Source organism: Gouania willdenowi, chromosome 9 (genome assembly GCF_900634775.1).
Source record: "Gouania willdenowi chromosome 9, fGouWil2.1, whole genome shotgun sequence".
NCBI lineage: Eukaryota > Metazoa > Chordata > Actinopteri > Blenniiformes > Gobiesocidae > Gouania > Gouania willdenowi.
In genome coordinates this window covers 5,351,774-5,372,803 of record NC_041052.1, presented here as the reverse complement: position 1 = coordinate 5,372,803, position 21,030 = coordinate 5,351,774, and the positions used below count along the sequence as shown (strand labels likewise).

Below are 21,030 nucleotides of genomic sequence, written 5' to 3'. Positions count from 1 at the left end.
GCGTGAGTTGATGACTCTACACTGTGATGATTTATTTTTTTAACCTCAACTAAGAAGGTACTACAAAAAGTAGCACCAAGTACCACGGAGGAGGTTCTTTTTCCCAGTGGAAACACAAAAATCGAGAAGAGTCACAATAAATGGTAAATGGACTTGATTTATATAGCGCTTTATCCCCACACTGAAACAGTCTCAAAGCTCTTTACATATCAGCTCATTCACCCAATCACTCTCACATTCACACACCAGTGGGACAGGACTGCCATGCAAGGCGCTAGTCGACTACTGGGAGCAACTTAGGTGTTCAGTGTCTTGCCCAAGGACACTTCGACACATAGTCAGATACTGGGATCGAATCCCCAACCTCTCGATCAGAAGACGACCCACTACCACCTGAGCCACGGTCGCCACAATAGTGGAAACACGCCATTTAAAGTCATCCACTGGTAATGTTAGTCATTCTAATGACTGTATTTACTGATGGAGCTGATTGTGAGATTCAGATGTTCTTCTGTAGCCAAAGTCATTCATTCTTTGCCATTTGCTTGAATCCACCTGTTACAGGTCGATCTCTCTCTCTCTCTCTCTCTCTCTCTCTCACACACACACACACACACACAGCCTCACGCTCCGCCTTTAGTTCCGCCAACTCTAATATCAGTGGCATCACTGTGGAGAGAGAGAGAGAGAGAGAGAGAGAGTTGACCAGTGTCAAAGCCGATTACAGCTCTGTGTAATCCTGTGTCCAACAGTGGGAAGAAGTGAAGCATGGATTTATTGCAGTGTTAGACTCGGACATCCTCACCATGAGACGCGGCGCGCACGCGCTTCTTCCATCATCGGAGCCACTTTTCCGCGCGCGTCGGTGGGAAAGTTTGCAGACGGGGACCATGGGTGGTTCCATGTGAGGGGTTCTGCTTCTCCCCTACTTTGTTGTTGTCTCTGTTAAAGCTGTGCAAACAAACATGCAGAAGAGCGTGCGCTACAACGAAGGCCACGCGCTCTTCCTGTCGGCGGTGGCGCGTAAAGAGGGAACCAAGCGCGGGTACCTGAGCAAGAAGACGGCGGAGAACAGCCGCTGGCACGACAAGTTCTTCGCCCTCTACCAGAACATACTCTTCTACTTCGAGAACGAGCAAAGCGCGCGACCGGCGGGGATTTACCTGTTGGAGGGATGTACCTGCGAGCGCGCACCCGCGCCCAAGGCGTGCGCCACCGGGAGAGATGCGCTGGAGAAACAGGTGAGAGTTCACGAAGTGCGCACAACTTGCGCAGTAACTTCACCCAAAGTCAGTGCGTGAATGGAAATTTACTGTTTCATCTTTTTTTTTTTTTTTAAAAAAAAAAGAAAATATCACGTAATGAAAAGGAAAATATTTATTACATCTAGGGAAAAATTCACATCTCGATATTTTTTCTACAAACGGCGATATATGATATAAATATGAATATTTTTAACTGTAAAGTCCTACCATGGTAACCCAGAATTTTTTTTCATGATGTTCTGAGAAGTAGCAAGAGCAGTGACTCCAAAACAATTATTTTTGATACAAAATAAGCTATAAAATCAATATATATATATATATATATCTTGAATTTCGATATATCGCCCAGCTCTACTTCACATAATAAAAAAAAATATATATTTCAAACTTTAATTAAAAACTGAAATAGGAAAATGTCTCCACATTATGAAAAGCAATAATTCCCCTATTACAGGAACTGTAAAACTTAAAATGCAAATTTTGCCTCATTCATCAGAATCAAAATTCCTTTATTAATCCCAGGGAGAATTTGCTGATTGATCATTTTCACCTTCAAACCTCATTATTATCCTTTTAACAATATTGCATCTATGTTGTGTTTATATCACAAACTTTGATCATATTTTGAGTCTCAACATGTTGAGACTCAAAATATGATCAAAGTTGCAGGTATCCTACATGTATATAACTCCAATAATGATTTTAAAAATGCTAAATGCTACCTAATTCGATCTGCGTTACTTTATATTTCCAGTGTTTGCAGCACTAAATATTCATAACCCAGTAACGCTTTGGATTGTTTGCATCTGCATTGCTTTGTAATGCATCATTCTCATGCTTTGCAGCATTTTATTGTGACCCTGAAAATAAGATGGTGCCTCCCACTATCTATATTCATTACTTATATTTAATTATTTTTGTCAAGTCATCATTATCTGAAACTGCACTATTATCTATTACCATTATTATTATGCACTATATCACATTTTTAAGTAGAAATCACCTGGACCTCCTAAGGAATTTGAGAATTAACATCTATTTATAGAAAAATACATAATTTGTGCACATGTGCTATGGCAGATTAAAATGTCAGAACATCAAATTAAATAAAAGATAACATAAAAAGCTGTGAACACTGTGCTCATGAATGTGAGTGAGACGGTGTAACGGGATCTGCCTCCAGGATTCTTTCTTGGTGCTCCAAAAAAAAAAGCAGAAATGTTTGTAGTTGTCGCTGGTAGGAGGTGCTGTCACTTTATTTATAATCTGACCAGAGTTCATGTAACTTCAGTTTGGCGTAACAGCAACAAGACGGTCACGGAATCCTTCATTTATGCTTCATGAAGGAAGCTCCATCTGCACCCATTTTAATACATGCCGTTGTGGCTTTAAAACACATGAAGACAACTGATTATAGTGTGTGTGAGCTCTGATAATATAACACACACACAATATTTCTGTCCACCAGTCTTCCTCCTTGTGTGATCAAACAAGATCTAACAACGTGATCTAATCCTGTGTTTTAATCAACAACTCCGACCTCCTACTTGAAAAAATGACTTGGAACGCTACCTGTAGTCAGAGATCCTACTTGGTAAAGTCAGAGAAAGATATCTAATGTTAATGCTAATGTTATGCTGATACAGATACTAGTATCGGAGGGGCCACGCTACGGCAGCAAAAGGCTGGCATCGGTATCGGCAAGTACTAAGTATAACACGCCGATGCCATTTACAGCATTAAACTCTTCTTCAAACGTAGCGTCTTGTGTTTTTCTCTTTTGACTTTCACTGCTGCCCTGACTCCTCATGACAGAAACACGTGTGGTTACGTGTTCAGTGCATATCGAGGCAATCTATCACTATTGGGCCCAAGACTGCCACTCTGAACCAATCACGGGGCCACGTTTTCTTGTTACCGAAAAACAAACGTCCCTACACATGAGAAAAATGTCGGTGATTTTAAGACCGGATTTTTGGAGGAAAGCAGGTCATATCTTTTTTTTAAACACCGCAGTATCAGCATGTATCGGTATCGGCCGATACTGTACAGCTGGGTATTGGTATCAGCATCAGGACTAAAAAAAAGGATATCGGAACAAAACTAATAATAGCGGTCAGCCATGTTTGAGATCTTTCAACGTGTCGCTGCTGAACTCAGAGATCAGAATTTTTAACCCAGAAATGCAAAGTCCCGTGTTACCTTGAACGCAGCATTACGTGTTTCTCAGTTACCTCGCTTCTTGATTGGCTACATTCCGTTCCTCTTACAAATCTTGGGGTCATGAGTATCGATAAATCACAATTTGATTGATTGATCTTTCAAATTTTACTTGGATATTATGAAGATGGTTCCAAACTGGGGTGTCTTACCCAGCAGAGCTTCGTCTCTACTCTGCCGCTGAGCAGGCGCAGTAGACGACTTTGCTAACGCTAGACTACAGTGCGGGACTACTGGGGTTAGAGTATGAATCGATTTTGGAAAATTTCAATGAAATCTTTTCAAGATGGATCAAATTGATTTTTATACTCAGCTCTCGTCATGAGTTGGAAGTCCTCACACAAGGAGTTCTGCTCGTATACTGTATATTGAAGAATTTTAATATTTACGCTTGTCGACCCCAAACCGTTTCAGAGCAGATTATCAGGACAAATGAACTTTTAATGCACAGGATAATCTAATAGGACAATTTAATACCATGAGATAGGCTGGCTAAGGCATTTGCCGTCCTTAGTCTGGGAGGGAGAAACTCAGGACAAAAGACGGCCTGATTGTCTTTGTGCGGCCGGATATTACACACAATGATTTTATGACGTATGTTATATAAGCGGAGAATGAATCACCAATCCTAAACACTCTAAATTAAAAGGTCTTTACCAAATCCCCATCACACCGTGTGGCATTTAATAGTAATTCATTAATTTCTGAGAACATTGCAGTTGGAGGAGGCGTAAGTATAACTAGCAACACCAAAACCTTGCTTTTACTTTACTTCCTTGTTGGTTCACACAGTGGAAAGTTTGGCCTCACTTCATCGACAGTGTGACTTATTGCATGAGTTTGGCTGGTGACGTAATCATTGGAAGGTATTGATTAGTTGTTCACTATTGTGAAGTGACAAAGTGTAGATGATGTAACCTCTCAGCTCCAGGACAACTGGTATTGATATTTTTATTTGAATTATTATTACACATTTATTTAACGTAGACACACAGTAACATTGATGTTGTGACATATTAAATCATGCACTACAGGTTCCATATGCACTGCAATAAATGATTATAGCTAAATGCTAATTTACAGCACCTGTCCATTGTTAGAGGCTTTTTATCACATATTTACTATGTGATAATAAGCAAAGTGGGTTGTTAGGATCCCTGGTTCTGCTCTTAGTTATACATTTATTTATTCAGTCATTCACAAGGGTTTTTGTTTTAACATTGTTTTCTTGTTTTTGTGTAAAAAAAAAAAAATCGAACTAGAAAAATAACAGAAAATATATAAAACAACAAAAACACACAAATGACCCATTACAAGAACAGACACAAAATGAGAATTCAAATTTGAAACAAGGACTCCATAAATACACAAAAGTATATAAATCAATGACACTATTAACACATAAAATGACCAAAAACACACAAAACAAGAACATACAAAAAATGAGAAATAATATACATAACATGAATAAAAGTATGCACAATGACACCCAAAATACAAAAAATAACAGAAAAATATATAAATCAACAACAAAAACACACAAAATAACCCAAAACAAGAACAAACATGCACAAAATGAGAATTAATATACGAAACAAGAACAAAAATATGCACAATGACTCCCAAAATACACAAAATGACCATAAAAACAGACCAAACTTTTTGTTCTTTCCTGTATTAATGGTCATTTTTCTAAAAGCTGACACAAATGTTGATAATGTGGATACAGTCACACAATCAATCTTGGACATGTTGAAGACCTTTAACTCGAGCATCTGAGCTGTTGCTGCGTATGTAGATGCTATTATATCTGACAAACTGTGTTTAACGATAAGGAAAAGACAGCTGTGCCATGTAAAATCAAAGCGTCTGAATACCAGTGGATTGGAAAGGTTATGACTTTAAAGCTGTGAAATGTTACAGACTTTATCTGTTGTGACTCCACGGCCACAAGTTACCTCAATTGCTCTAACAGTAGGATATGGCTTGTTGCTAGGAAACATTTGAATGATTTTTTTTATGCACATGCTTTTCATTAAGAAAACCCGAGCACATCAGCGGCAGTCACTAGTGTGTCATGTGTGCCTTTTTCTTTCATCGATTCACGTCTCAGTGTCAGGTGTACACTTTGATGATAGAATCATTCCAACTTACTTTTAATGAAAAAAAGATTTAAAAAAAAAAAAAAATGATCAGTTTTGAAAGACTGCATTTGTGCTCACAGGAATCATTTCCATGTGGGGGGAGGGGTCTCACTGGAGAGTATTGACTTTTCACTGCACGAGTGTGCACTGATAATCTGTTATTAATCATATTTAATGTCAGATAGAGTAACTACCAACATTTAAAGACACATTTACCCATGCTGTATACATTACACAGAGCATGCTCCATTTCAATGTACAATCAGTGTGAAAATGCTTCACGCCAGATGTATGTATACTGGGGGGAGGGGCTTCAGGAGGAAGAGAGAATGGCAGGCTGTGGTTTTTAAGTCACACACAGTAATTATGATGCCTTATATTATCCTTGTTCTCTCACTCGTCCTCCTTCTCCTTCTTCCTCTTTCTCTCGCTCTCTCCCAGAGCAGCTGCAAACCTTTAATTGGAGTTATTTACAGTCTGCCTCTAACTGGCACCATGTGTTCGGATGTAGCTTGATTAACTAAAACAGATTACTAATATTAAATCAACAAAATATTACTTACACGTAGTTACCCTAAATGTGGTGTTGGCTTTTACTCGTGTGTTTAAAAAGCAACGTTGGCTTTTCAAATACGTTTTTAATATGCACAATGACTCCAAAAATACAACAAAAACACACAAAATGACCCAAAACAACATCAAACATACAAAAAATTAGAATTAATATACAAAGCAAGAACAAAAATATGCACAATGTCTCCAAAAATACACAAAACGACCACAAAAACAGACCAAACTTTTTGTTCTTTCATGTATTAATGCTCGGATTGATCATTATTCTAAAAGTTTACATCAATGTTCATGATATAATATGTTTTTCAGCCTTAGAATTTGGAAGACTGTTTTTAATGTTTTGTGCTGCGTCCCCTTCACCCCGAGCGAGACTTCAGCGACCAGCGACGCGATAAGTCGCTTGATTATAGTTGCGCTTTTTGGTCGTTTCATCGCTCCAGTGACGTGATGACCTCATGTGTCTGCAGAGCCAGAGGCAGCACTGAGACGACTTTATACTTCATATCTGGCCATACGTTTACAGCACTTATCATGAGCTGGGTTTCCATTATCCTTTGAAATGCACAAAATCTAAGTAGCGCAATAAAAACTGGTAATAGAAACCCTTGAATTTAGAAAAAACGCTCAAATGTTGCTAAAAAGTTTTCACGCTTTTGTGAGAAGGTTTTTCAGACATTTCGATATTGAAATGTATCGCAAAAGCACAATGCAATTTTTTTTTTTTTTTGCAAATACACGTCACAGAACACGAGTTACCTGGTCACATGACCACTTCTCAGCAGGAAAACATGGTGCGGTACGTGTAGACATAAGAGGAGACAGAGACATTTCTAAGCATTTGACTTTATAATTATTACTGCCACATTAGACGTGAAATAACAAAGAAAAGAATGGAGTGTTAGAAGGAGGTTCTGAGCCTCCAGCTTCCTGCAGCGAAGTCTCGTGGGATGAGATTTCATGGAAGCTTCTGCCCAAAACAACCTTCAATGGAAACATGTTTAAAGTGCAGTTATACTTTGTCGACATTTAGAAATATCGCTTTTATTTTGTGAAAATCTGTAATGGAAACACAGCTAAAGACGGCGCCACTTGTATTTACCGTTTCCATCATCAACTGACGGAATTAATAAATGATGAGTTCACTCAAAATATACTTAGAAGTTCAAATACTTATTCAAGGAGTATAAGTTGAGGAATTGTACAGCCCTCTCAGTGCAGCCTCTGGCTCTGATAACAGACAGTCACGACTGGGGGAGTGACGTGGAGAGAAACTAATTGGCGATTGGATGACGCTACACAGCGTTACTCGAAGTTGCTTGAAAAGTTTAAATTTTTCCACTTTGAGCGACTTCCAGCGACTCAGGCCGCGCGACAAAGTTACTTGAAGGGAGGTCGCTTGACGTTGCGTTGGTTTTTAATGTAATCTAGTCGCCAGAGTCACTGGATTTGTCTGGTAGGTGCTTTCCCACCGGTTTAATCCCATATTTGGTCTGAACCAGTTTGCGTTCAGAGCATAACTTCTGATCCGCTCCAAACAGCCTCTGAGAGCGGCGTTACTGGAGTAGAGACTTCACTTGGCAGAAAAATAGAAGAAATTCTAAACATTGGGTCAAAGTGAGCGTTTAAGAGTGCGCAGAACCTTCGTCCTTTTCTGTTTGTTTGTTCACATTTCTACACATTCAACAACGGAGCAGCAACAGTTTGCTTTTGGTGCTTTTAATGTCCTGTTTTACGCCGTCGCAGGCTCTTCCGCTTTCCCGTGCACTCTATGTCATTGCCGATACTTCCTGTGTTCGATCCGCTTCAAGAGTGGTTGTGTTCGTGGTGCTCCTAATTGTTCTAGACTTCGACTGGAAACGCTCCGAGACCGACAGAAACAATCACTCTAGGATTCTCCCGTTTGATCCACTCTTGACCTTTTGTCACATGACCCAAACAAGGCGCACTATCAGAGCAAACCAATCCTAGAGCGTTTTACCCGCCGGATTTTTTTTATTTTTAAAACTGATCCAGAATCAGTTTATTGATCCAGATTCCCACCACGATTTAATGGAAACTTCCATGACCTCAGGCCTATCTTTGGTTAAAAACGTTCTCAAAATCTGTTTAGTACTTTTGATGTAATTCCTTGTCTTACTAGTTAAAAGAAGTCAGTACTGAAGTGGATTTGATGTCTAAAATACCTTTATTAATTTACTTCCTCTGTGTCGTAAAATAATTATAATTTCCTTTTCTTATCAAACCAAGTTTACGGAACAAAATAGAAATGATCTCTCCACGTTTCCATCACTTGCTCTTTCTGGTTGCGGTTCGCACACTGAAGTGTGTCTGACTGCAACCTGCACCATCACCATCACACCCCCACACTGAGCTACAATCCTGTCCCCCGCCTCCCACTACTCCCACTACTCCTCTCTTTTTGTTCTACTCCCAGTGCGACGCTAACCTTTCAGATAATTTGGATGGATTTCACAGCAGGCCCTGTCCACATGTAGCAGGGTATCCGATTTGCCCTATCATCCACACGCAAACAGAGTTTTTTTTTTTTTATGAAAAATGAAGGTTTATAAAAACTTTGACCAAAGTGTGGATTTGAGGAAAATGCCAGGGGGGGTGTTCTGGGAGGTGCCGCGGGGTGGGTTTCCAGCCGTGCTGCTTGGTGCATTCGTCCAGTGGCGAGCTGTGTAGACGGGCCGGGCTCACACCAGACAGGCCTCTTAGATGGACCAGGTCTCAAACATTGTCAGGCCGGTGTGCAAAGCTATAACGATGCACTTGGGACCCCAATACATAAATACATTTATGCAGTTTGGTGTGGATGGAAATTTTTTTCAAAACAATGATGTGTGGACTTAACTTTTTTTCAAACGGAGGAGGGCGGATATACGTTTAAAAAGATGCCCGGCTACTAGGGGTGGGGGAAAAATTAATTCACATATGAATCGTGATTCTAATCATCCACAATTTTGAATCGATTCTTAAACTTTTTTTTTCAATCAATTTTTTATTATTAGTTTTTTTTTTTAATTCTAAGTCAAACAATATAAGTAGAAACACAAAACCAAAACAACAACAAACAAAAAAAAACGGACAAAGTACAGGATGAAAGCAGTTATACAGGAGGAGCTGAATAAGTATCTGGAGGCTGATCCACTGTCCCTCTCAGAAGACCCCCTTCATTGGTGGAGGAACTATGAGACAGCTTTTCCTCTACTAGCCAAATTAGCTAAACACTACCTATGCATCCCTGGTGCTAGTGTTGCAGCAGAAAGAGTATTCTCCACCGCTGGAGATATTGTGACAGCACAGCGAAGCAATCTCAGTCCAGAACACGTAGATCAGCTTTTTTTTCCTGCAAAATAACCGAGATGTTCCCACATGGACAATTATGGACTGTGTAATTCTACACACCAAGCCCAAAATATGTCCTCCTTGTTTTGTGATTTGCAGAGAAATCACACAAAATAGCAGTTAAAGTTTGCTGTGTTATTTGTACAATTTTATTTGTGAAATATCAAATAAAAACACCAGTTTCATTGTTGTGTATTTGCAGCCAGCCTAAGCTTTTATTTTGGCAATTTTATTTATTAACAGAAGCTTTATTTTTTGTATGCCTTAACTTATTCCTGTAGTCACTGAGAATTACTAAAAAAAAGTTTCCATTTTGAAAAATCACATAAAACACCAATTTGTGTTAAATGTGTACAGTTTATTATTGTAACTTCTGGGAGAAAAGGGCAGCTAGCCAAAGCTTTTATTTAGGCAATTTTATTTATGCAAGTTATTTAAGTAAGTTTTTATTTGTTTAGTAAATGTTACCTTTTGTCTTAGGTTTGCCTTTGTGTGATTACATCATTTGAATCAGTTTATTTAAAATTATCTTATACAAACTGTATTGTATTGATGCCATAATTTGCATTAACACACTATGCATTGTATCAGTTTTGAATTGGGAATCATTTGAATCGAGAATCGGTTTCAACGAAAAGTGATCGTGACCCTAAGAATCGGAATCGAATCAAATCGTGAGACACCGAAAGATTCACATCCCTACCGGCTACGTGTGGTCAAGGCCTGAATGATTGTGCACATGTTGTGTTGCTGAGAACGAACATTCTCACCATTATCTCACCTCTGGTTACCACTGGTCCCAGAGTAACAACGTTCATTATAGTACATGGACTAGGGACTGGTACCCATGCTGAGAAAGCATTTTCAGAAGAAACAAGCCAATTATACTGAATGTACTACAAGGAAAGGTTTGAAATCATTAGTGTTGTAGTGGGTGTTGGGTTCAGAAAAGCTTAGTATCGAGAGAGAGAAAAAAAGGAACAAATGCTTGGCAAAAATGTTAGCTTATATATATCTCATATTTTTCAAGATAAAACAAAGAAATCCTGACAGTTTTTAAACACTGCAGAATTACTGCAGAGTTACATAAATTCACCAGCCAAATTTAGACCTAAGAGTCCAGTAATTACCCCAAAATAGACAGCAACTCTTTTTAACAATGTGAAGTAAACTAAAGCATCTATTCCTGAAACCCTGCATGTTTTGATCAGTTGCAGCATTTTTCACCCCAAAGGTTTGGCAGCAGGTCAAACTTTTAGTGTAAAACCATGTTGGTGTTTAGCCTCGTTTTCTGCTGCAGCTTCATGCGTCTCAGAGGCTCCTGCTTCTAAGAAACCAATATCATGCCCAGGGCTGTCACTTTAACGCTTTAATTGCAATTCATTAGTTGCAGGAAAAAATAATGCTGTTTATCGCTTTTTTTTTTTTCACTTCAAAAAGCGCAGAACCTTTCTTGTTTCAAGAGTTCCTGGTATACCCATGATACTGACTTTGAGTTTAAAGAAAAACACCAGATGGAAAATAAAAGCCCAGTTGTGTGCAAATTGTGCAAGAAAGTTTGTCGAGCACCGTAGCTGTTCTAGCATCTGCTATCACCTCAATGCTAAACATGTAGCAGCTAGCACGGACAGCTAGCACGGGCAATTGGACAGTGCTAACTGCAACATGCCCAATCCTCACTGGACAAGATGACAGTGTTCAGAGCCAAAATGAATAAGTCCATGAGTGACAAATGAACAAAGTTACTGGATAAATATTATTTGAAGGAGAGAAAAAGCAACAAATTCGGTGTTCAATATTTGTAAAAAGTTGTTAAATATGTCACTCGGGGTTTCTATCGTGGTCTGTAAAGTTGCTAAATAAAGTGAAAGATTGGCAAATTAGCTGCTTTATTAAAATGTCTGAATTTAACTGTGAGTATGGTAGTTGTTAACAGCAGATGATTACTTAATTTATACTATATTGGAAATGTCATACTAACGTAGTACTCATACTAAGTCTGACATCAAAATTAGTATGTAGTGCTTCTACGTTAGTTAGTATGAAAAGATTGAGTACGTGAGAAATAAACAACCGGCTGCTAGCAAGCTAAGAGCTAAAACCCTGGTCTCCAGAATGAGTAGCTAACAATGTAGCCCTGATTGCTAACTTTCAAGGAAGTGTTTGTTACTTGGGCTGTGTTCGAAATGTCATACTAACGTACTACTCATACTAAGTCTGACGTAAAAATTAGTATGTAATGCTTTTACGTTAGCTAGTATGAAAAGATGTACGCAAGAAATGCCCAGATGTATACTGTACTATATGGGCACATTTTTTAAGTATGCACGATGGGAATACTACTCATACTCAACCTCCCCATGATGGATTGCTAGTGGAATGTAAAATTATCCTGGGAGCGGCTTCAAGCTAAAAATCAAAGATTTTCCCTTTTCAAAATAAAAGCATCTCTTCTCGTCTTCCATTGAGGGTCTCCGAAAATCTCAGAAATGTCAGAATTAATTGTGTTTTTGTCAGTTTTTTACCTTAAATGAGCACATGTTGATATTCTACTTGGTCACTTTCTCGTTTAAAATGTTTTCAGAACTTTCAAAGGTGGTGAATCAACAGAGATATTTAGCCTCAGTGTGATTCAGGTTTTTGTCGTAGGTTTGAAATGCATCTTGGGAAACTTGGAAGTATACTTCAGTGGGAACGCTCATCATCCTAATCATACTTATAGTATATAGTAGACAGTATATACTGTACTACAAAGTGTTAGATTACAGTTTTAGAAGTTAAGAGTCCCTAACATCACAAATTGTAACAAACATATTTTGGTTTATTTATTTACTGCTTTTACACAGACATGAAAAGTTGGCAACTGTTGCGGCGTTAGCATTAGCTGTAGCATCGGTAGTTTAGCTTAGATAGCTTAGCCCCTACTACTTATTTCAGCTAGAAGATGCTAATAAGGATTAGAGATGTTGACCTTATTAGATGTTTGGTGTGTTTGAACATCACTTTAACCCTGGACCAAAATCAAAACCATTCCAGTGTTTTCTGCACAATTGTCCAGCGTTTGTGCAGCTGCTACGTTTTCCACTCGCTGCACAACGTGAGCAGGATCAGCTCATGCGTGCACCGTGCATGCTTTTTTTTTTTTCTCATCAAAGGTCAAAAGTAGTTTCTCTGAAATGTGCTAATTAGGTGTGCTTCATTAGGCTTTGCTAGTTTGCTTAATCCTTTTTTCGCTAATTATATGCAGGTGGGGGGTCCCCCCTCCCCCACATGTGCAACTTCCCTGCTCGCCAAGATCTTGTGTATTTTTAAACATTTGTGAAAATGCTGGAAGACAAAAGTCCTTCTCGTTAGTTTTTTAGTTGCATTGAAGCATTTTTGTGAGTACAGTTGAAATGGTTTTATTCAGAGTTGAATTGACAGTGTCGGCGTTAAAACCACACTACTGCCTGTATTTAGAAAAACATTTTGCACCTCTGTGCTGACTTTAACAACAAGGTGAGGTAATAAATGAAGGTGTGATTAGAGGCACATTCACAAAGGATGCTGTGAAGGCTCATTATTAAGGATGAATCATTGAGGAGGAAGTTTGTGTAGATTTGTGATGTCGTACGTGGTGTAGAAACCACTGTTGGGTTCTTTTTGTCATTTTTCTTCCTCATTTGGTCTAATGCAAGAAAATGTGGGACGAAACTTCAGTGCTGCTGAAGTGTACGGTTGTACTTCCTGATGTGTGTGTGTGTGTGTGATTATATCTCATTAGGAATCACTCTAGAAGCTCATTTTTTAGCAGTGTTTTATCCCTTACTGCTGCTAGTCTGGGCCAATTTATTGCTATTTAAAAAAATTACTTTTCTTTGTTTTGCCTATTAATAAAAGTTAAAAAAAAAACTTTCTACATCTCAATTTTGTTAATGTGATATATTTCATTGATAATTCAGACCTTCCAGGACTATTTTTTCACAAGTTTTTTTTTATTGTGTTTTGAAACATACAAATATATGTTTGAATTGAATTCAACAATATAACAGTAGCTTTAAGTAAAAAAGTAAATAGACAACGTGAATATAATATAAAGTAACGCAAACTAAGCTTGGCCATTCAACGATTTACAAAAATAAAAAGAGGAGGTATAAAGTTGAGGTAACTATATCACAGTATACAGAAGTATTATAAAGCACAAGAACAAGAATGCATACATGTAACCTGCACCCGCAAACAATCAGGGTTTTTGTTTTTGCAAATTTAACAATATACGGATCATTTTCTTACATTTTAAAGGTGTACAAAGTTATAGATTATTATAAAGCCTCAAAGTGCAGTAACTTTTGTGCAATTTTTTGAAAAAGCTGCTGCAAAATCAGGCGTTTTAAGGTCGCAACAGTCACAGAAATAGGCCACGAAATCCTGGAGGGACAGATTATTAGTTCCTGTCCTAATTTTTAATCACAAGTGCTTTTTCATTAACACCTTTGATGCATTTTTGATTGAATTTATCCTGACTCAATCACTGATTGGTTCAGGTGAATACCGGGTTAAAGCTGGTAGCTGGACTTCCTGAGAAATGTCTCGATGTGACGCGCGGCCTTGTTTCCGTGTGCAGTTCACTTTGATTGACAGACTCCACTACTGTGGGCGATCACAGCAATCGTTTTTATTTGTATAGGGGTCTACAGGATGAAGAGGGTTCCCGGTTCAAGCCTCACCTGGGCCATCACTGTGGCTTAACCCCGAACAGCTCCCCAGGCGCCGCAAAATGGCTGCCCACTGTTCCCCAGGGATGGTTAGTGAATTTCTCCATTGTGAGATAATAAAGTACATAAAATAAAAAAAAAATTAAATTAAAAATATCTTTGACGGCAACTTGTCAAGTGGCAGACACAATTTAAAGAAGACTTGGTCAACGTCCTCAGGGACAAGACTTTCTGCTGATTCATTCTGTTTGTAGATCCAAATTGCATTATTAACTTGAATAGATTTGAAAACAGAGATTTTTTTTTCTCCCCAGTCCCCACAATGACACGTTTTCAAAGAAAACAATTATTTCATGGATATTGTTAAAATTAATAAATGTGCATAAGTTGGTCTCTGTCACACAGCAGGTAATAATTGTACTTGTTACAGAAGAAAATCAATCTATCAACAATAATAACAGCTTTAATATTAGCTATTCAATGGAAAAACAGACTTAAAAGTGTGAGCTAAAGCTTTAGGTGGAGTTTAAAGCTGCTGCAGATGATAATTGTTGATTAAAAGAAGACAAAAATAATAGATCAAAACAAATGCATGAGATATAGTGAAACAACAAAGGGTTTATATGAAATAATTCACTTTGACTATTTTAATAAGATGCACAGGCAATATTCTAATGATAATAAGGAGAAAAAGATATGAATCTTGTATATTAAAGGTTTTAATGACAATTGAGGGATTTATTTCCATATTCCTTGGAGCATACGATGAAACGGTTTTATTCTGCACATAGAAAGAGGTTTTTGGCCCCATGGGAACACAATAAAGTTGGAATAGGAGGAGGAAAGCAGATTGTGAGTCGGATCCAGATGAAGGGTGGGTGGAAAAAGTGATCCCACACTCCTCTTCCTATCCCCAGAATCAGCTCACAAATGACTTTTATTGTTTCTTTATCCAGTTTGATGCTGTTTAATGGGTAATTACAGGTTTTATGGTGATGAATTGGCATTTTTTTCATGCACACCTTGCCTTTTTCACAAGCTCATTTACATTTTCATTAAAGTAGAAAACAAAGTCAATCTTTGAGGTGGGTTGTTTGATTTTTTTCTCTTGAAACTCAGAGTGAAATACTTGTTCTGAGTTTATGATATATTGGTCAAGTAACTATTCTTTATACCATGTGCAGCACTTTGCTGTATTAATATACCTTGTATTTTTTTTTTTTTTTGCAGCAATGAAAGAAAATCCTCATTAAAACACGTACTGTGCAAAAGCATTTTTAAACTAAACCTTTTTAAGAGATTTACTTTGTAATTGATAGCGTATCATCATGCATTTGTTGCCATCACTGATGGCATCTATAATTATAGTACACATGGCCCATCAGTACATGTGTTCTATAATTATAGATGAATTCACATGGCAACAGCCCTGTATGAAAACTGATTCAATGTAAAGTGCCATTATATATGTCAGCTCTTCTTTTTCATTCAGCTTTTTAAACATGTATAAGATACAGTACGTACTCATGAACGCTGCTGTGGATGATCCCTAGCATTTTTAAACTGTACCTGTAGTTTTGGGGTGTGAGTTGTCATGAATCTGACCATACGCGATATGGATGTTGTGTATATGGTCATGATACGCATGTCACGATAGGATTTATTCCGATACTAAACAATACGACAAACATCACAATATCATTAATTACAAATTTCACCTTTACAAGCACAAAATCGTATGAAATACAATGTATGTATTTTTTTTTAAACTTGAGAAAACAAGTAAAATGTAACTAACTGTAATTCAAGTGCAATGTTTAACAAACCGTCCAATTACATTTTTCAAAAACGTTTAACTTTTGCTTCTTGAACAGATTCTGAAAAATTCTTATTTTTTCCCTTTTTTTTTTTTAAAGTAACCACATATATTTATAAAATGGCCTTGTATGTTTTATGAAAATAAAGTGCAATCAACTTCCAAGCAAAAAATGCATTGAGTAGCGAGGTGTGATGTGGTTCACTGACACTTAGTGACCGGGCGTTTACTTGCTATGCATATGTTAACGCAATTAAATAGTTTTTTGTTAAAAAAACTTAATTAAGAAAATCGAGTTCGACATTTTTGGGATCAATGCAATAATTGTGCGGTGAAATATTGCAATATATTGCAGAATCTTACATCCTTAATTTAGTTTATCCAAAAGTTGTTTTTATCCACTATAGTGTTGTACTCAACACAATACTAGCCTTTCTAACACTTTCTGCTGTTTTCACTGATTCAAAGTTGTGCCAAAACAGTGACGAAAGTTGATATTTTGTCTTTCCACTAAATATCCTGTGTCATCTTTACATTCTTCTACAGGATACCTAATCACACAATGTAATGCACAACATTTTTTCCAAAGTTCAAGTCACATGACTTGTTGTTTGTAATGGAGTCACAAACTCTAGGTTTGGAGTCAGTGGCAAATTCAACCTTCCACATTTGTTTGTGATTAAATCCTCTTGTATTTTTTGGTTTATGAGGAGAACCGATTTAACACTGGTGCTCCTGCTTGTGCATTGTGAAGTAAAAAGTCTAAAATCCAGAATGCTTGTTGCCTGGGATGGTTTACTGTGTGAGTCGTGAATAAAAACAAGGTTTATTTGTACAACTTGGACTCCTGTCAATGTTAAGAGCAGCGCTTCATCATTAGCCTTAATACCATCAGTGGATCCCATCCATGTTTCTGTCATCTCGGCTTTTAAATATTCATGCATGACGGTTATATTTGGATCCCTCAGCAGTGTTTAGTTTAATGAATCGATCAAAGTCTGACTTGGTCTTTGTGTGTTTAATCTTTAATCAACGGAGGTAGAGATGTAACGATTAATCGTAAGGCAGTTAAAAATCGATTCATAGGTATCACGATTGATATCGATCTTCTGAAAATTGAATCGCAGTACTTTTTTTATCCAGAAGTGTAGGCGGCGGGCGGAGTCTGCTAATACTTTCTTTCTGGCCGCCTTCTACTCTTAAATATGTTAATAAATGATTCATTGCCCCTTTAACACCGAAAGAATATCTGTAATATTACATGAATATCTGTAAAAGTCACGTTATTCTATTAGCTCTGTCTGCTAGCATAGCATCTCTTCTTCACTGCTAGATTAGCTGCATGCCAACCGACCACTGGGTTACCAGCGCCCTCTGCTGGTCCAAACAAATATCTGACGTAAATACAGGGCAATGACGTTTTTTTTTTTTTTTTAAGTCCAATTGTTAAGGCACAAAATACATTTTCAGTTGCACTTTTAAAAAGAAAAATAACTATTATGCAGTTTTGCATTGTTTATTATAGAACCAGTATTTAAATTAATAAGCTTCTTCTTCATTTGTATTATTCCTTTATTTATTTAATTCAAGATTTATTTTTAGTTAAATTGCATTATTTTGAACAGTTTATCAAGGGATTCTTTTGACAATGAAAAATAAAAGGAAAATAGTACAGTATTTTCTATATTTGTCTACAGTCTCATTTTGTAAAATAAATCGTGAGAGAATTGTATCGTGAACCCAATATCGTGAATCGAATCGTATCGGGAGTTGAGTGAATTGTTACATCCCTAAACGGAGGTAGAATTTTGGACAGAGAGCTTTCTATCGCTTCCACTACAGCCGGCAATTTTCATTAATGCGTATTTTCTCATTATTTATATATTTCATATCACGATTTTTTCTTTGTAAAATCACGATCACGATTTTATCAAGATATTTTTCATTTAGACTATTTTAAAGTATTTATCAATAAAACCAACCAATTCACCTACTTAAAATCATCGCCCTAAATGGAAGAAAGAAATAAAAGATCATTTAAGACATTTAAGGCATTTTTAAATCATTTTTAAATTTGTATGTAAGCAATTTATCAAACTGGTTCCAAGTACAATTAACATCAAACAAAAAGGCTGACATGTTTTTTAGTCACAGTCTTTTTACTTTGTTTAACTAAAGTGGTAGCATTAGCATTAGCATCACTTGCTTGATCAGCCTAGTGATTTCCATTTGTTATTGAGGTAACACACTCATGTTAATAAAACAATACTTTAAACAGTGTTTGAACGCCTCATTTTACACAGTTTAGACAATCATATCCTTTACAAGATAAAACGTTACTGCTTTGGTTACATTAGGCCTGGGTGATTTGGACCAATATTCATATCTCTATATTTTTCCTCAAAATGGCAATAGGTGATATAAACCATTTATTCAATAGTTTTACAAGAAAAAAAATAATGGTTCAAAGTCAGTGGAGCCACAAAGACCCTTTTATTAATCACAAGCAGCACAATAACAACATTTTGTGTCACTTTTGACTTTTTCCTTCATTAAGGCTGAAATGTGATTAAATTATGTAGTGTTGCTTTTTTCAGGGCAGCTCTGAGTTGCTGAAAGTAGTTTTTAAAATAAATCACATTTGGGGCACTGTCTCTTTAAGAGTGTGGAGACAGCCCCGTGAGCTGCAGCAGCGACAGAGTTAGTCACAGAAGAGAAATACATGCAGTGTTTCTTCAGATGTCTCTCAGTGCTTCAACGCTCAGAACTGATGGAGTTTAACAGACAGACAGACATCTGCACTGAGCCTCTGACAGACAGTCGCTAACACAGCTAGCTCTGTGTGTCCGTGCAATGAGAGGGAGGGGGAGCAGAGCGTACTTCTGCGCTGTTTAAGCACCTAATAATTCTTCGGTGTCTGTAACGCTGACATGCTGACTAGCAAACTGTGTGATTTGGCAGAGAAAAAACCTTTGGACGTGGTGTGTGTGGACCACAGACATATGACGCAGACACGGCACAGCGAGGGTTAAAATGTGAACTACAAACTCCGTCATTTGGGAGATCTTCATCATGTTTTAATCTTTAACGATCTAATATTGTCAGATCACACACCCTTAGTTGGAAGTGAAAAAGTTAGATCGGACATTCCTAGTTATTTTCACTGTGCATATTTTTTTTCTCCATTGTTCGATGGTTATCTGACACTTAATCACGAGCAATAGATTCAACAAAGTGAGAAATGGGGAAAAATGTTCCCTCCCATTGCTTTTCTTTTACTTTGCCTCTCTGTCTTGTTTTTTTTTTGGGACCTATTTTTTGCACTACAGTGAAAGCCCTGAGGGATGTTTGAGGCCATTTTCAAAGAAAAAGTGTGAATGCCATGGAAACTAATGTAAGCGACATGTTTACAAAGCAAAGAACTTTGCAGCTGCATCCAGGAAACTTTTACGATCTCTTGCAGATTTCACAGCATCGACACTGGGATGATAAAGTTATTCCAGATGGAAAAATATTTGTTCCACATGCAGTTTTTCAGTGCTTCAGGGGTGTCACAAGAGGTCCATTTTGATGTTGAATCTTCTTTAACTGATGTGATCGTTTGGAATTCTAACAAACGCCTGAAAACAATGGGTTGAATATTTCTATGCAATGTAAAGGTATGAATTTATCATCATAGACAACACAGCATGAAAAAGAAGAGCTGATTTGTGTTCAGTTTGCATGTGAAAATCCATCCTTTGGATTTGCAGATCAGCTACATTATGTATGTGTAGCGTTGTTAGCTGAGATGATGTCTTTTATAAACAACCCTGAATTATGTATACGCCTTCAGATTCTGTTTAGTTTCATACTTGATGATGATACCCTGTTAGTTACCATCCCTGCTTACAATGGATGCATGTTTTGATTATTTATTCTACTTTGAATCCCAGATTCCTTTATAACTAATTCATACCTTTTCCCACATTTTATGTTATGTTATCCAGGGACTTGTGCATTGTTTACAATCTCTATTGCACACATTGTTGTTTTCTCTGCCTTCTGCAGTTTTCTACAACCCCTCCAATAAGTTGAATGTAAACCAAGGACTGAGATGTGCTCACATACCTAGCCTCCCCTGAGCCTTTTTCTTACACTACGAGGAACCTTCTTCTTTCATATGTTATCTATGTGTGTCAGTGGGATTGTACGTGTGTGTGTGCTCAGTGCTACAGTAACTATTTAGCTATTACTATTAAATAACTTTAATAGCTTTACTATTTAGTAACTATTCAGTTGACAGTCGAAACATGTCAGGAGATCAAAGTGGATTTCCTAAGGAACAGTTGAAACCTTAACATGTTATTAAAAAAGAATACAGAAAGAATATTGCTGGAATTAGTACCTAGAAGTCGAGGAAACTTCAAAGCGATTGCCTCTGATGAAAACTGTCAGTTGTCACAAGATCAAATTGGACTTCCTGAAGAACAGTTGTCTCAATAAATAAAACCTTCACATAAAGTTGAAAAATAATCTTGCTGGAAGTATTACGCAGAACTCAAGAAAACTTCAAAGGAAACATCAAAGCGATGAGCAGACGCCTCTGACGAACACTGACAGTTGACAGTCGAAACATGTCAGGAGATCAAAGTGGATTTCCTGAGGAGCAGTTGTCTGAATAAATTAAATCTTAACATATTATTCAAAAATTATCTTGCTATAATTATTACGTGGAAGTCAAGGAGACTTCAAAGGAAACATCAAAGCCATGAGCAGACGCCTCTGACGAACACTGACAGTTGACAGTCGAAACATGTCAGGAGATCAAAGTGGTTTTCCTGAGGAACAGTTCTCTGAATAAATGAAACCATGTCCATTTTTTCTATTTTGGATTTTACCTTTTATTGCATCTTTTGTTGTTGTGCCACATTATTATTCCTTATTTCTTTATCACCGATAAATGTTTCTTCGCACCCCAGGCGATA

General features: G+C 37.4%; 1 protein-coding gene across 4 annotated transcripts in view; it reads left to right on the top strand.

The window, feature by feature from the left end:
• The first annotated feature begins 692 nt into the window (after nucleotides 1–692).
• Nucleotides 693–21,030, top strand: part of LOC114470210 (ras-specific guanine nucleotide-releasing factor 2) — a 63,705-nt gene continuing 43,367 nt past the window's right edge. For all 4 annotated transcript variants that reach the window (XM_028458247.1, XM_028458248.1, XM_028458246.1 and 1 more), the window contains exon 1: nucleotides 693–1,241. In XM_028458247.1, coding sequence (XP_028314048.1) covers nucleotides 966–1,241 — 276 coding nt within the window. In that variant the 5' untranslated portion in view covers nucleotides 693–965. The remainder of the gene's footprint in view (nucleotides 1,242–21,030) is intronic.